This window comes from Hippoglossus hippoglossus, chromosome 6, assembly GCF_009819705.1.
Source record: "Hippoglossus hippoglossus isolate fHipHip1 chromosome 6, fHipHip1.pri, whole genome shotgun sequence".
NCBI lineage: Eukaryota > Metazoa > Chordata > Actinopteri > Pleuronectiformes > Pleuronectidae > Hippoglossus > Hippoglossus hippoglossus.
Window position 1 is genome coordinate 26,085,052 of NC_047156.1, and position 15,632 is coordinate 26,100,683.

A 15,632-nucleotide genomic window follows, 5' to 3' on the forward strand; every position below is an offset into this window, starting at 1 on the left:
AAATGCATACGATTCTGTTGCTATGGCTTTCTGTCTATAAGGAGATACATTTGACTTGATTATATTTATTTATTGTTACTGTGGGCAGCATTTTTCAATATCTTCTTTTGAAAGGCTAGTTGCATTCAAGCGTCATTAATGAGATATTAATGAGAGTCTGGGGGACTGTTCTGCCTGTGGAGTGTCCACATGATGTCATCCATTGTGCCATAGCCAAGATCCATGCTGCAAGGCCCCAAATGTAGCAAACAACGAGACAAATATGCTTTGTGTTTTTTCAAAAAATGAGATTAAACTGACGATATAACTCAATGAGTATAAAAAAGAAATGAGTAAAACCATAACAGTGTAAAATGCATTATAATAAATGAACTGACACGTTGCCAAAACTTGTGAAAATAGGAGCAGATCCAAAATAAATTTCCAAAGTCTTCAAGGCTCTGTAGAGGAAGACCTTGAAAGGAAGGATAACACGGATGATTGATCCTAAATATGCATCTTTTACCTGAGTAGTAATCAAATGTTTTTGTCTTTAGAACCCTCACTGCAGCTCCAGAAGATACTAATAACTACTAGTGTTTTTTCCTTACTGTACTTTTTTTGCTAGGTAGAATTTGTAATGCAGCACTCCCACCTAAAGTGTGGTATTCAGTTCCGTTCAGTTCAATTCAAGCAACCTTATCAATCCAACAGGGGGGAATTCATTTGGAACAGCTTTTACAAAAAACATTCACAGACAGGTACAAGGGAGCCAAATGAAGGATAAGAAGTAAATAACAAAGGTAATGACAATAAAACATGTGGATTAAACGTATAGGGTTTAAGATTATATGTAAAATATGGATTGTAGATTGTATTAACAATTTGGAGTCATGGGTAGTTTTATAAGCAGGTAAAACATATTGACATATGATAGCAACAAGGACAAGTTATAACATGTTCAGAAGACAATGGGCTTTCCAAAGGATTTACTGGTATTTAGTACTTTAGGGCTTCACCTTACTTATTTTGATGATCAATTAATCTGCCATTACTTTTTTTTGTGAGTAACTGTTTTATCCACAAAATGCCACAGAACAGGAGAAAATGCCCCGATGTGAGAAGGTGACATCTAATGTCTTGGTTATTCTGATCTACATTGTAAAAAATCTGAAGATATCAGTATAACTTTATGTTTGACGAGTTAGAAACAGCAAATACTGACGGGTTTGCTTAAAAAAACAAAAGGTATTATTGATTTTATTCTCTATCATTAAAATAGCTGCTGATACATTTTTTAAGTCGATCAACTGATGCATTAATTGACATATTTTTGCAGCAACGGTGGAAATTAGTTAATTTACCGAAGTAAACATTATAAACACTTCTTCCATCACTGGGTTAAATAATAAACTTAACTAGTTTTGAAGACTACACTGAAAGATAGAGACAGTATAATTTGTCACACAGGTTCTTTTAAAGATTTATGAAAATAACTGTGTAGCTCCTATGCCCAGCAACTACTCTACAGTATTCTTTCTTTCTGTTTTTCCTTCTTTCTTTCAGTCTCTTAATTTCTTTGGATCTTCCTTTCCTTTCCTTCTTTCTTTTTTATTTCTTACTTTCTGTCTTTCCTACTTTCTTTCTTTCTTTCTTTTTAATATGCATGATTACTCTCACGTTGTGACGTCACCAGGCAGCCGGTGCTTCGCAGTGGGCGTGGCTTGCTGACGCATTGCGGTTTCCTCCCCGGTGCGTAAACGGAGCGGAGAGACTCGGCCGCGCGCGCGTGTGTATACGCTGTTGATCCATGTGTGTGCGCGCGTGCACGTCCGCGGGGCAGCTCGCAGCGGTGTGTCTCTGAAGTGAACCCGGCGCTGAAGCATCCGGGCCCGGACTACGCAGAGATGCACACACGCAGCCTCAGCTCCTCGCTGATGTCATGGTGAACACACCGCTGAGCTCGTTTCTGTGCGCGTTGCAATGGCGGTGTTGAAGTGGAGGTGAGCGGCACCGTTGCTCGGGGGGAGTGCGCACTTTTTTTTTCCCTCTCCGGTTTTTCCAGGGGAAACGACCAAGACAGATAAATCCGCTTTTTGCTCTTTCTTTCCCTGCTGGTTCTTGTACGAGGAACCATGGCGACGGGACAGGATGACAGCTCTGTCCGTGTGGCGCTGAGGTAAGTCCCGGTAACATCTCCTCATTCCTATGTGGGTTAATTAACCGGTACCACCTGTCAGTCAGGGCTGCGGGCCTAGAAGCTCCATCATCTGCTAACACACGCACACACAAACACACGCACACACTAACACACACACACACACACACGCAGTCTATATATCATCAGCCTCACGTCATCTTAGCAAGCTGACCCAGCTCCAGCACCTCTTGATGCTTCTCCCGACCATAAAGGACATTGTCCTCTGTCCTCTCTGCATTGTCCTAAAGTGGAAGCACAGTATGTTTCCTTTGCATGGACACAGTCACTGCACAGGTGTACACACACACACACACACGTGCCTCGCCGTCTCCACGCTGGCACGCATCAGCAGGGACGGTACCCTTTGTAAGGGCCGAGCAGTCAGAGGAAGAGACAGATGCAATCGGCCTGTTTTCTCTCCTCTCCTGCAGGGAGACAGTTAGTCGATGAAAGAGGAGCTTCACTTGACAGCCACGTTTCACGGAGAGGGCAGTGCAGCTCCTCTAACACCCTCAGAGTCTCTCTTCAGCTTGTGGACGTGTAGTCTGCAGCCCCTCGCAGTGATTAAAGCCTGGGAACAGACACAAAATCCGTCTCTCTGTCCTCCAAGTCCATGCATTTAATAAGTGTGTGCTATTGTGCTGAGGTGGGCCGCTCCCACCCAGCTGGTGAGGTGGCACAATGAGGGATGATGGCACAGTGTGAAACCAGTCTCTCTCCCTGTCTCTCATTCAAGGCCATTCAGAGAATATTATAAAAAAAAAGGCTAATTGTCACATACATCTTGCCTATTTCTTCTACATGTGTTTTTTCCAAGTTGTCCTTCCTTGCCTTTTCTCATTTGTTCCTAGTCATCGCTGTCACATGCACTTTCTCACAAAAGTGCATCATCATTGGGTGTGAGGAGCGTTTTTGTCCGGAGCTTCCTGATTCTATTTGGAGAAATCTACATTTTGATCAAATGCAGCTGACATTTGTGGGCTGCTGCTGTTGTTTGGTAGATGGCTTGTTGTGTTGTTCCAAAGGTAATGTCTTTATGCAGACTCTACATGTGAGTGTGCAGAATCTGTCGGGATCTGAGGGACAAGATTTCAGGGTTGGACGCCCTCACGTTTGAAGGCTTTGGTTGCCCACAGGCAAACAGTCCATGTGGAGAGCAAAAGAGGTGGAACACGTTGACCAAAATGCATCGGCGAGAACGTAAGGCAGAGTTTTGGCCTAAAGGTCCAAAACACAGAGGTTATTTTGTGGTCAGACAATAGCTGATGGGCTCCAAGGTTTTCCAACGGTGGCTTAAGATAGTTACAGTAAAGCTTTTATTGCACAAAATAATAACTAATCAGGAAATGGCAGATTTAGGTGACATACCTCAAAAATCAAAGAGCGATTGCTCTTCGCTCTTTATAGCCAGAGATGAGATTTTGTACAATGATTTGAAGCTCCGAAGCTGCACGGTCAGAAAACCCCTTTTAGGACTGAGTAACCAGAGAAATAACAGCACCTGTGCTCATGTGAGACTACACAATACCACTGGCCTGTGATTAACATAACCACACTGAAAGTTCAGGTTATGCTCAGACTCCCCTGGTGTTTTAACCAGTTCTGGGCTGTAATGTGACGTGTGGTTGCTGTTGTTGTTGCACTGGACTGTAATTTAGAACACACACTCTTGCCAGTAGTGCTGGGAAATGTCCTCAAATGATTTATTTGAACAATGAAAATGAAAATATTCACAGTTCAGAATCTGAAAGCAGAGAATATTGACTTATTTTTCTTTTGATTAAATGTGCAACACGTAACTTCAACCACTAGGTGTCTTTCAATCAAAACATTAACCAAAGACCCAGTTTGATGACGTTGTGAATCGCAACATGTGCACAAATCATGTTCATTTTTGATGGTCAAGTTTTATTCATGTTACGCAGCGAATGGCAGGGAAAGATCGCAATCCATTACGTGTGACCAAAACAAACAGTGGAAGGAAAGAAGTGCCGGCTTGCATACTGGCTAGCAGTGTGTATTTCCGTCGTCATAGGTCATTTCCCCCGGAGGTTATAGCAGAGACAGACAAAGTCACAGGTAAAGTGGATATGATGCAAAGAGAAGGCGACCATAATGAAACGTCTTGTCACCTTGAATAGAATTGGTGTTGCTCTGGGTTTCAACACCTTCATGAAGCTTGTAATGTTCAGTTTTTATTGCAGTTGTTTTAGGGAGGTGTTGCTTCAACTGTGTGATCATTGTGGAGGATGTTTGCAGTGCTGTTGATTTGTATTGTGTTGTACAGAAAGGTTTGTCTGACATTCAGTCTACAATTAAAGCAAGGTGGACAAAATAGATAGACAAACACCTGTGACACCTAAAGTAGAGACACACGTCACCTGGGACAGCAGATTCAACAAAAAACTGAAAATCTTATAGAGGTTCATAAAGGTTGTTTTTCTTTGCATGGCTGCTTTATTAGACAGCTTTAGTTTTTGCCAGTCGTATCAGATAAACTGGCAACTGAGTGGACATTGCAATACAGTATAACAAGGCCACTAACTGCTGCCACAAAACTGATCATTGAGCTGAAATCTCACCAGTCTGATTCCAGGTCTCTAATTATGTCAAAAGTACACAGGATGTTGGATGTGAAGGTCGAACTGCAAAGCTCACACCATGGCCTCTTACTAAAAACGGACAAAAAGTGTATAATTATGGGTTTAAATGACTTGCACTTTCTAAAAGCGTCTAGCAAATTGCAACAAAAGTGTGGACAACATTCATCCAGTGAGAGGGGGATATTTTGTGTTCAGGAACTAAAATGTTCAGCCTCTGATTTTAGCACACTACATTTCACTTTGTCATATAATGTTCTAAAATAAAAAGCACATTTTATCTCTCTCAGTAAAATGCATGTAGTAATTTAAGGCTTTGGACCTCTACTAATAATAATTTTTGAAGCATTTTGGCTCGGGTGATGCCTGTAAAACCAGTGTTGTAATTAGTTTACATGTTGCTTTTTATCTGTGAAACCCGTTTTGCAGTGGCATGTTATAACTGCTACCAACTGGTAAAACACTTCATCAAGACTGTTGACAAGTCTCACCGTGCACGTGTACAACCAGTTCAGATTGGGCGTGACACTTCATTCTCTCAGCTGCCTCAATTCCACGTAATCCCAAATAGCTCCCAGATATTTGGGCATGCTTATGCTCCTGGCTACACAGGAGTTGCTGTGTGTCAACAAAAAGCCTCACATGTAAATGGAAAAAATCTTTAGCTAATCTTAGAGACCAGCAAATGACCTTAAATAGGGTCGCCTTAAGGACTGAGGTGTCTGGCTGAGGTTGTTGAATCGGTTTAAGACCCTAGCTTATCTTAACAGAGGCCGTCCTGTACTCACGGTCAACACATTTGCTTTAATGTGCCTTTGCGTCAACAGCATGCGTTTACCCATTCACCGAGCATGGTCGGTACATTGAGAGAGAGTCACACGGTGAACCTCTTAGGCCACAGTATAGACTGCACTCTGGTCGGCTTATTTGCACAGTGCGGGATGTCACAATGACTGGTTTTAAATGGTAGTTGTACATTGAGGGGAAGGGCTCAGGTGGAGCTAGAGACTTGTTGAACCTGCCTGCTGAGTCAATTACTGCATTTCAACAAACATACGGCTACCCTTTATTCTTAAGGTGGTGACAGATGAGCGTCACGGATCAAAGCGTGGCGGAGCAACTTCGACTTTGTTTATATCTGCAGTTGAGCTGCTGTTGCCAAGCTCATTAACACCTGAATAACGTGAGGCAGCCCACTTTATCAAAAGACACATCTCATCATGGAAATTCAGCCTTTCTTCTTCCCTGTGAGGACTTGTTGATTTCACTTCTCAGCTGAGGAGCATAACAATCATGATAATGAGATTAAATGGGTCCCTAAACCTCTTTAAGGCTTAAGTTACAGGCGTACCTTAATGTAATGGCATGGAGGCATGCAGCAACTGGTCTAAATCTCTAAGATTGTCGCTCCTGAGCCAACTGTAGAGGCAGGGTTAATGGTGGTAGAAGAAGCTTGTTAAAATGAGCTGCACAATTAGCGCAGATATCTTCTATGACTTAAAGAGCAGAGCAGGCTGTAACTCAGCTGACAGGAGACAACAGGTGACAATAGCTGTGGGGGTTTACAGTGCAAACAGAGGCAAGGGGGCCTCTCAGCTGAGAGGATATGTGAGGTGCAGATTAGAAAACTGCTGAAAACATGGTCATATAGGGAATTGTGACTGTTTTTAAGCAGTCACAAGGAGCAGCGTTTAACTGCACATAGCCATAACATTTAGAGTTTTTTACATGTTGAGTAGAAAAACCTGAAGATTTGTCACAATATATTTCCAGAAGTTTACACTTTGAATGGAAGGCAAGTTTATTTTTATAGCACATTTCAAAAAGGGAATTCATAGGGCTTTATATAAAATATAAAAGGCATCATGACAAATTGTGAAAGCAACAGACAGAGAATAAAAAGACAAAGTGATAACATTATGAATACAAGAGTGAAAGTAAGATGAAGTTTAACAGTAGAATAGTTATTTTTTGCCGAAAACATGGGCACGGCCAGTGGGAGACTGGCAGAGAACCAGTGGGAGCTCAGATACAGGACGTTTGAGATGCACGCTCGTCACCCATGGCAGCACCATGCAAACACAAAGCCCCAACAGAGTCTAAAGCCTTTCCAGACCCTGTGCTTTGTTCACATCCACTGAGCCAAGTCAGTCTGGAGTTCGCTGCTCACCCATGCCCCTGTGAATCTGTGTGTGTGTCGGTGTGTATATAAAAGTGTGTGTTGGTCTCTAGCTCCTCTCTATTTCTTCCCATTGTTTTACCTTTTAATCAGTATTTATACCCATCTGTGGTGCTACAGATGACACTTTAATACTGCGAACAGTTTTTAAGCCAATCCCTGTGTTAAACACCTGCTGATGGTATGAGGCAGGAATGTGAATTCTGCCAGTCCACATGTAACCCGATACACACAATAACGTTTTCATGCGGCCACAGAAACTCAGTCTGAACTGAGCAAACACAAATCCTCCTTTATATCACTGCATATGACTCAGGTGTCTTCTACTGGATATGACAGAGATGTTATTTAAAGAAATACATGTTTACTGTGTTACTCCCAGTGTATCCTAAATGTGCAGGTGAATATGAATTAACCACCCTATGTAGATGTTATTTTGGAAGTGGAATGATATTAGGATAATTGTAAACCATTAGAGGCCATTTAATTGTAGTAAACCTGAAAACAAAACTAATCCAATTATTTTGATAGTTAAAAGCTTAAGTTGATTTAAAAGCAAATAGGATGAGCATTAGCTATTTTGAGTTTTTCAAATACGAGGACAGTGTGTTTTTCTTGTCTTGTACACAGGATGGCTATGGGTCCCTAGAGGTATTTGATCCCCTGTTAATTGCATCATATCTGTTTTACCCATGTTTTTGCCCTTTTCTGCTACAACTTCAAATAGCATGTGACAGAGGAGAAACACACTGTAGCTAGTTAGGTGTCTGTTTATTCCTTCCATTATTTGTATTGTTCACTTGTATTGGATCTAGATTATTTATTGCAGTTTTTTTACATAACGTGAATTAAATTTAATTATATGACCTAATCTGTGATCAATATTTGCACCTGAGTAGATTTTTCATCACCACTGGTGAAGACATCATCTCCAATGTTCCCACGCGTCATGACCTCATCAAACTAGGTCTTTTGTTACTGTTTTGATTTAGACTCCAAGTGGCCGAAGTTACAGATTGTATATTATTTATTATTTTTACCAATAAATCGTATTTTAAAGTATTGTCTTAAATTCAGATTGGATGGGTCTTAGTTTTTTCTAGGCAAATCACTGCCAAATAATATTTCGAAAATGTCTTTGCTATGCCAAACCAAAGAAGAAAGATTTATTAGTAATTAGTTCTGGTGTTAGCCAGCCTGCTAGCTATGGGGGAAATGCAAGTTTGGTGATAAGTGGCTTGAGAATGATGGGAACGTGTAGTGGTTAAAGCTGGTGTCTGGAATTGCTTATGAAGCCAACTGTGCTGTGATGAAGATCAAGGCGGTGAAATCGAATGGAAATAAATGTGTTTACTTTGAGCATATTTTCATAGAAAAGTATATTTTTACTAGTAAATTCAATTAAAGTTATTTTATTTAAATGTTAGAAATGTCATGTGCATAAAAGCATTAGTATGTATCGTCCACACTAATTGCAACAAAATACAGCATACCACATACATCATACAATATCCAGAAAGCAATCGGCAGTGGTAAGTGCAGCTTATAACTAACTAAGTAATAAATATACTAAGAGTATTAAACTTATCTATAGATATAGACACCCTGTGTTCAATTGTGAATTAGGTTTTTTTTCTATAAGACAAAACAAGCTAGCAAGCAATTTGAAGCTCTGGGTTTTAGGAAGTTTGGACTTTTTAGATTTTGTGATATTTTATAGGTGATTAAATGATTAATCAATTGATCAAAGAAAATATCAGATATAATATATATATTTTTTTAACCCAATCCATCCATTGTCTTCCACTTATGTGGACTCTGGTTGTGCAGGTAGCTGGCTAAGTAGGGTATCCCAGACGTTATTCTCCCGAGTCACCCTTTCCAGCTCTCCCTGGGGGAACCTAGGGGTTTCTCAGGCCAGATGGGATATGTATAATAATTGTAATAATACAATAAAATTATGGCAATGGCTCCTTTCTAAACATTATAAGTCCTGGGTAATGACTGTAATATAGTTCTCTCTTCTGTAAGGTGATGCCTCTTGTATTCAGCTGAGGAGACACCAACTCACATCAATTTGTCACTTTACTTTATTTGCATTACATCACTGAACAGCTCCAAGAACAACATTATTAACTGCATTGTCAATACAATATGAATAAAATGATGAATAACATAACTTCTGTCTGCAGTAGCAATGGAAGATGATCAGCTGCAGTAAACTGCATTTAAAAAGCACACACAGCAGGAACCACTGTTCATGGTTGTTTTACAGTATGTGGAGTGACGACCTTTTAAAAAACATTGTTCAAGCATAACATCAGGGTTATTCTTTGTTGCATTGTGTGGAGCGATGCTTGTTGGCTGTGACCTGCGTTGTTTCCTTCCAGCTCTGTGTACTCCTGCCATGATCTCCATTCCTTTGTGAGAGAAATAGCCTGAGGGGAGCTCACACCAAGCGGTATTACTTCTCTGCTCATGCTGCTTGTCTTCTTAAGCACTAGCCAAAGTGTTAAAGTGCTAGCCAAGTAACACAGACGAAAGCTATGAATAATACCCACTTTGCCTGAGGATATGGCTGAAAGAGGAGCGGTAGCTCAACACAGGCCAGCTTTTAATAGACTGCTTATTACAGTGTAACATAGCTGACCTTACTTCATTTGATGGTGAAGTCAATATATGTTTATAGTGTCGCAGTTAAAGTTGCTCATTGTAATAGACTTGTGTGCTTTCTGTACCTGGGATCAAGGCATTCGGGTGATATACTGTCCTCAGTGAAACAGTTAACTAAGTTTACAGTCCACTCTATAGATTGTTAAGAAATATTGTCAAACATCCTTTACGAGTATCCAGAGCTTGAGGCGATTGGTCTTTGTATGCTTGTTTTGTCCAAATGCCAATCCAGAACCCCAAAATATTCAATTTGGAATGATACAAAACAGATAACGGCAGCAAATTTCCAGGGAGTAAATGTTTACAAATATTTTGCTTAATGAATTGCTTTAATTGTTTATCCGCTTTGTTAATGAATCCTCTATTATTATTATTATTATTATTATTATTATTATTATATCTAAGCTAACTAGCTTATGAGCAGCTAGAACTGAAACAATCAATTAATTGATGCAATTTTAATCATTACTCAGCTGTTTAAGTCAATTATCAAAGATCCTAAACATTATCTGGTTCCAGCTTGTTGAATGTGAAGACTCTGTGTTTTCTTATTTTTTATTTTGTGAATTAAATATATTTGGGATTTAGACATACTCAAACAAATCAAGCAGTTTTAAGTCATTATTTGCGTAATCATATTAATAATCAATAGGTTATTTCATAAAAATAAAACAAACAACTGTTAGTTGCAACAGTAGAGTAACTCAAGGAAAGTAAATCTAGGCAATGTAGCCGGGGTATAAACTTCTTTCCACAGCTAGACTTAAATTTCCCGACATCGTAAGTGTTAGACTTAGGTGACCGGCCGCCCTGTAGTGCCATAGTTAAAGTGGAACTTCTATGCGTCTCCACTGTTTTGCCTTTGGGACCTCTTTCTAGACAGAAGGCTCCTCCATTCCAAGACGATTCTAAGCATAGCCTACACTTAAACTCAACTTCCCCCAGAATAGATTCATGTCGGCATTGCTGGAAGACCTCAGTTATCTATATCGCAACCTCTAAGGAGTCAGCACATTTCTGCCAGTCGCATCTGTACCAGTACCGAGAGCCCTCGACTGTGGAGCCGCATGCACCACATGTGGACATGTTTATGACAAGGACTAGATTTCCTACCACCACCACCACCCTCTTGAAATTATGCAGCACTTATGAAACAAGCTTTTCATGCAAAATAGATTGGATGTACTCAGTAATTATACAGCAACTTACATGCACACCACACCCATTGTAATGATGTTGTTCACTCTGCTGCTGTTATTTGCACTCTACTCAGTCTTTTGACATTTTCCTCCACCTTGCTTAAGTTTCCACCTAAGACTCCAGCATAGCTCTGCTTGATGTCGGCCCCTTCCTCCCTGCACAGACGCGTCCAGTTAAGGACTAGAGGCTATAATGGATTAGGTCTAAATGTGGAACTGGTGCCACAAATACGATTTGGATGTAACTTAACTTCTATCATCAAACTTAACTTCTATCATCAAACTGCCAGTGGAAAGTCACGAATAGGCCTCAGATAGTCACAAATAGCTCTGTTTGTATTGTGAGCTGCCACCTTGTTATTTATGTCAAGAAACTGTCACTGCAGTTAATGGGAATGGATGTATTTTCTCTGTTCAAGTGAGCTGCTATAACTTGTGAAACCGTATCTGTCCATAAACATGATATGTGAGGTTATATCTGTAACATATCAGACATCAGTGGCTGGATTTGTATGATACATTTTATTAAAACTGGTATGTTTAAAACTAAGGGGGCTTTCACACCTACCTTGTTTGGTCCGAACCATCTGACTTGTCAGTTTAGTCCGTACCAAAATAACAGGTGTGAAACAGAACAAAATTCAGTCAGACTCCAAGAAGCCGTCTCCGTCTGGATCAAACTGAACTTTGGACCTATTCGTTTGCAATTTCATATTTTTGTGTGGATACTTTGGACTTGAGGATAAATTAAAAAGTTGAGAAAGAATTAAACAATAGAAGAGATGGAAGCCGAAGCAGCTCGCAGGGTTGCTTGTAGTAGCCTCCAACAATATAATGTTTCAATGAAGAGGATGTTCATTTTGCTGGTTGTAATACCATTATGATATAACAGTGGCAACCAAATTAACAAAGTGACCTGGTCCATTCATTTTCTCCATTCAAATTAATAGACTACTTTTTTCGATGGTATATAGCCAGAGGCAGCAGATGTAGGTGATGTGAATTGGCGTACGTATGTCATACAAAAGTCTTTAGTCCATTTCCTAAATTACAATGTGAAACCAAAACTAATGGGATTAAATGTCAACAATGTAACAAAGACATCTTGGTTCAGACTATGGTCCAGACTTTAAGGTGTTAAAATGGCCTTAATTTCAGACAGGGCTGCAATCAATGATCATACCATACAATCTTTTCTTTAGTCTATAAAATGTTAGAGGAGTGTGCGCTACATTCAATTAGCATTTTTCCTGGTAAATATTTTCTCAATTTACAGTTTTATTCTAATTTATTCTAATAATGTCAGCACAAAGCTTAGAGTGCACTACTGCCTTACTTCGGATGGAATTTAGAGAAATCAAATCTGGATTAGTAAATGTAAATCATAAACATTCAAACTTAAAAAAAATATATATTATTATTCTGCACTTTTAAATGATTAATCTAAAATCTCGGTTTGCCAAACATTTTCAAGTTATAGCTGCTCAAATATAAGGGGTTTGCTGCTATTATTTCTTTAAAGTGATAATTCAGTATGCAGTTATTGGTGTCTGCAATAAATCTGCAATAAAATGTATTTGTTGAAATATTTATATAGAGGTGTTGATTCAACCGTGTGGCCATGTTGGAGGCTGCAGTTTTTGGCGCTGGGGAGTGTCCGAATGAGCTCATGTGGAAAACAGCAAGAGACCCTCTGGAGTGAAAACTTTGAGATCATGATGTGTGCAGGCAGCCACTTCCTTCACACACCTCAAATTGTACAACGAGCTTGTCAGAGTGTGTCTTGCGCTGAAAATGCAGGCGTGGATAAAACGCCTCTTAAGGAAGCATATGCAAACGACCCCTCACCACCTGCCGGAGTCATGAAGCAGCTGTCTGAATCTGCATATATATGAGATGTGAGTCATTTGAATCTAGCGTTGATCGGCCACCAAAATGGAATTGCATATCTGACATGAGATACAAACGGTTAACTGCAGAGCTGAACTGACTTCCACTCGACCTCGACTGGTGTGTTTGCCTAACCTATTATCTGCTATCTGGCTGCCTTGAAAGCTGCAGATGGCGGCGAGCTGATGTGTCCCTCACTTTCCCCCCCACACACACACACACACACACACACACACACACACACACACACACACACACACACACACACACACACACACACACTCCATATTTTCAGGGGTAGCTTTTGTGTAGTTGGCTGACACAGCGATGGGACTCCTGTGTCAACAATTCATGGTTGAATGACACTGCAGTCCTGGCATGACTCGGTCATACGAGCCCTGTGGAGCAAGTGGAATTATTGAGGAAACTTCTTCCATGTCACCAAATTTTGATCTGTAAATTGCATTGTATATTGAACATTTCTGGAAGATTGTTTCTGAACATAATGTGACATTATTATTTTCAAAACTCAATTTGAGGTAGCAGTTATTTTTAGGGGACAGTGAGCGACTCATTTATTTAACTGCAGAGCTTTAAAATTACGAAGCAACGTACAATCACAGTAAAAGTGTTTTTTGGTTTCCATGCAGCTGAGGACCTTTGTGGCATGTTGTTGTACATCTCTCCCCCTACTCATTCACTGGGCCCTCACTATTGTGGGCTAACTATTAAAGCCCAAAAAGTGAATATTGAAAACAATACAAACAATTAAATATATTAATATAAGGAAAAGCCTGTGTAGTCTGTAGCTTTTGTCTGAGAGAAATCCCAGTTTTGAATATTAGTATTGAATAATACATTTGATCCATGTTTTGAAATTACGTAGATGCTCATTGTAAGCCTGTGGTGTATAAGATCATCTCATAAAGTAAGAATATTGTGAAAGAGTTCCGTTCTTTAAGAAAATTAAAATGTTATATATCCCAGACTCAATAATTACATGCATTTTAATTTCAATAGTTACTGCCTCCAAAACACCGGATGATTTGGGGTGCCGTGCTATATGCTGGTGCTGGTTCGCTGTGAGTTATATGTCCAAAGTCTATAAAGCTGTCTACCAGGAGATTTTAGAGCACTGCATGCTTCCGTCTGCTGACAAGCTTTATGTAGATGCCGATTTCCTTTTCCAGCAGGACTTAGCAGCCAACAGTGCCATGATATGACCATGACCATGATATTACCGTGCTTGACTGGCCAGCACACTCGACTGAACTGAGCCCCATAGAATTTCTGATGACAGCCTTTAGCTCGTCTGTATTGTCTTGACAATACAGACGAGCTAAAGGCTGTCATCAATACTACCTGGGCTTCAGTAACTTCTCAGCAGTGCCACAGACTAATCCCCACCACATTGATGCAGTCATTTTAAGTAGCACTGACCAAGTATTGAGTGCATAAATGAAAATACAGACGGTAGACTGTAAATTCTTTATTTAGGTTTACTTTAGGAAATCTTTGAATATTTTGAGATGTGTTTTTTTTCATGAGCAGCAATCAAAATCAAAATAAATTATAATTAAAATATTTCACTTTACATTGAATGAATTTTGAAAAAAACTACTTTTCCACAATATTCAAATTTTGTATGAATAGGCAAAGAGACTCCGGATGAACATGTTATCTTATTGCCTTCTGAGAATGTTTTCCACAAATCTGCTCTAACAAGAAAGCAGCTGCTGGCTATACATCTTTAACTAATGCTTTTTATAATGTGTTTAGCAAAGATAATTTATTGTTAAACTAATGTTTGAATGACTTTGAAACCCCTTAAGAGAAACAGAGAAGCCAGTGGCAGCTCTAGATGGCTTTGTTTAAATGTGTCTTCTTTGCCAGCTGGTATTTGTATCCTGGTTGTATTTACATGTGCAGTTAAACATTCATGCAGGATCTAAAAAGCCAGAAGATTTGGGTCTTGTCGCAATAAACTCCTTGCTCATATTTAATTCTTCTACAGCATCAGCATCATATTCAAATAGCGATGAATCAGCCATAATAAGGTTGAGTGAGATGTTGACTGGTTTAACTGCTAATGACTGTAGCTTTTAGGCCATGCTGCTGTTATATGAGCTGCTTGGCTTCATTATGTCTCCAGACCTGCTGTATATTACTGATATCAGATAACTTTATACTGTGTTAGTTTATTTGTTGTGCTATGGTCCAAATTAAACGTGTGTGTGTGTGTGTGTGTGTGTGTGTGTGTGTGTGTGTGTGTGTGTGTGTGTGTGTGTGTGTGTGTGTGTGTGTGTGTGTGTGTGTGTGTGTGTGTGTGTGTGTGTGTGTGTGTGTGTGTGTGTGTGTGTGTGTGTTCACTCCAGAAAAGGATGTCACATTGATAGTACACTGGTGTGTCCACAAATATAGTGTGTCAGCCAGACTACAAGAAGGGGGGGGCTTTAAAAACATCACTGTACCATCAGTTTTCACTAATGTGATGATTAAAAGTGAAAGTCTGATCTATCTTTTCTTTGGCTGCACCAGACGTTGTTTTTATTTTTTTTTAATGTTTCAGTCCGATGTGATGTGTCAGGTGTGAACAGAGCGATTTCAAATGTAACAGCATTGAGGTGACCTGTCCTCTTTCAAAACTACTCTATAGGTATAATCAAACACTAAATTTAGGAAACAATGACTTTTCATCCTTAGTATTGTTCTTATTGCAACTTTAGCTTGGGTATCTGAGTTGGGAGAGAGAACTTGAATAAGAAGCTATAGGGAAGGCAAATTCAGCAGAGCGAATGGTGCTATTTTTGTATTACATTTTTTTGCAAATAAGCATTATTAAAATACAAAACTGGAATAGCACTCAGTAAAGTACCTTCACCAAGACCCAGCAGTTCCCCCACTGAAATTCT

The 15,632-nt window shown here is 39.7% G+C and overlaps 1 protein-coding gene across 8 annotated transcripts in view; it reads left to right on the plus strand.

Moving 5' to 3' along the window:
* Positions 1-1,743: 1,743 nt before the first annotated feature.
* Positions 1,744-15,632, plus strand: part of kif21a (kinesin family member 21A) — a 57,854-nt gene continuing 43,965 nt past the window's right edge. For 4 of the 8 annotated variants that reach the window (XM_034587727.1, XM_034587725.1, XM_034587730.1 and 1 more), the window contains exon 1: positions 1,745-2,158. In XM_034587727.1, the coding sequence (XP_034443618.1) occupies positions 2,115-2,158 (44 nt within the window). In that variant the 5' untranslated portion in view covers positions 1,745-2,114. Of the gene's footprint in view, positions 2,159-15,632 lie in introns of all 8 variants that reach the window. The other 4 variants (XM_034587722.1, XM_034587723.1, XM_034587724.1 and 1 more) reach the window with 2 other exon arrangements.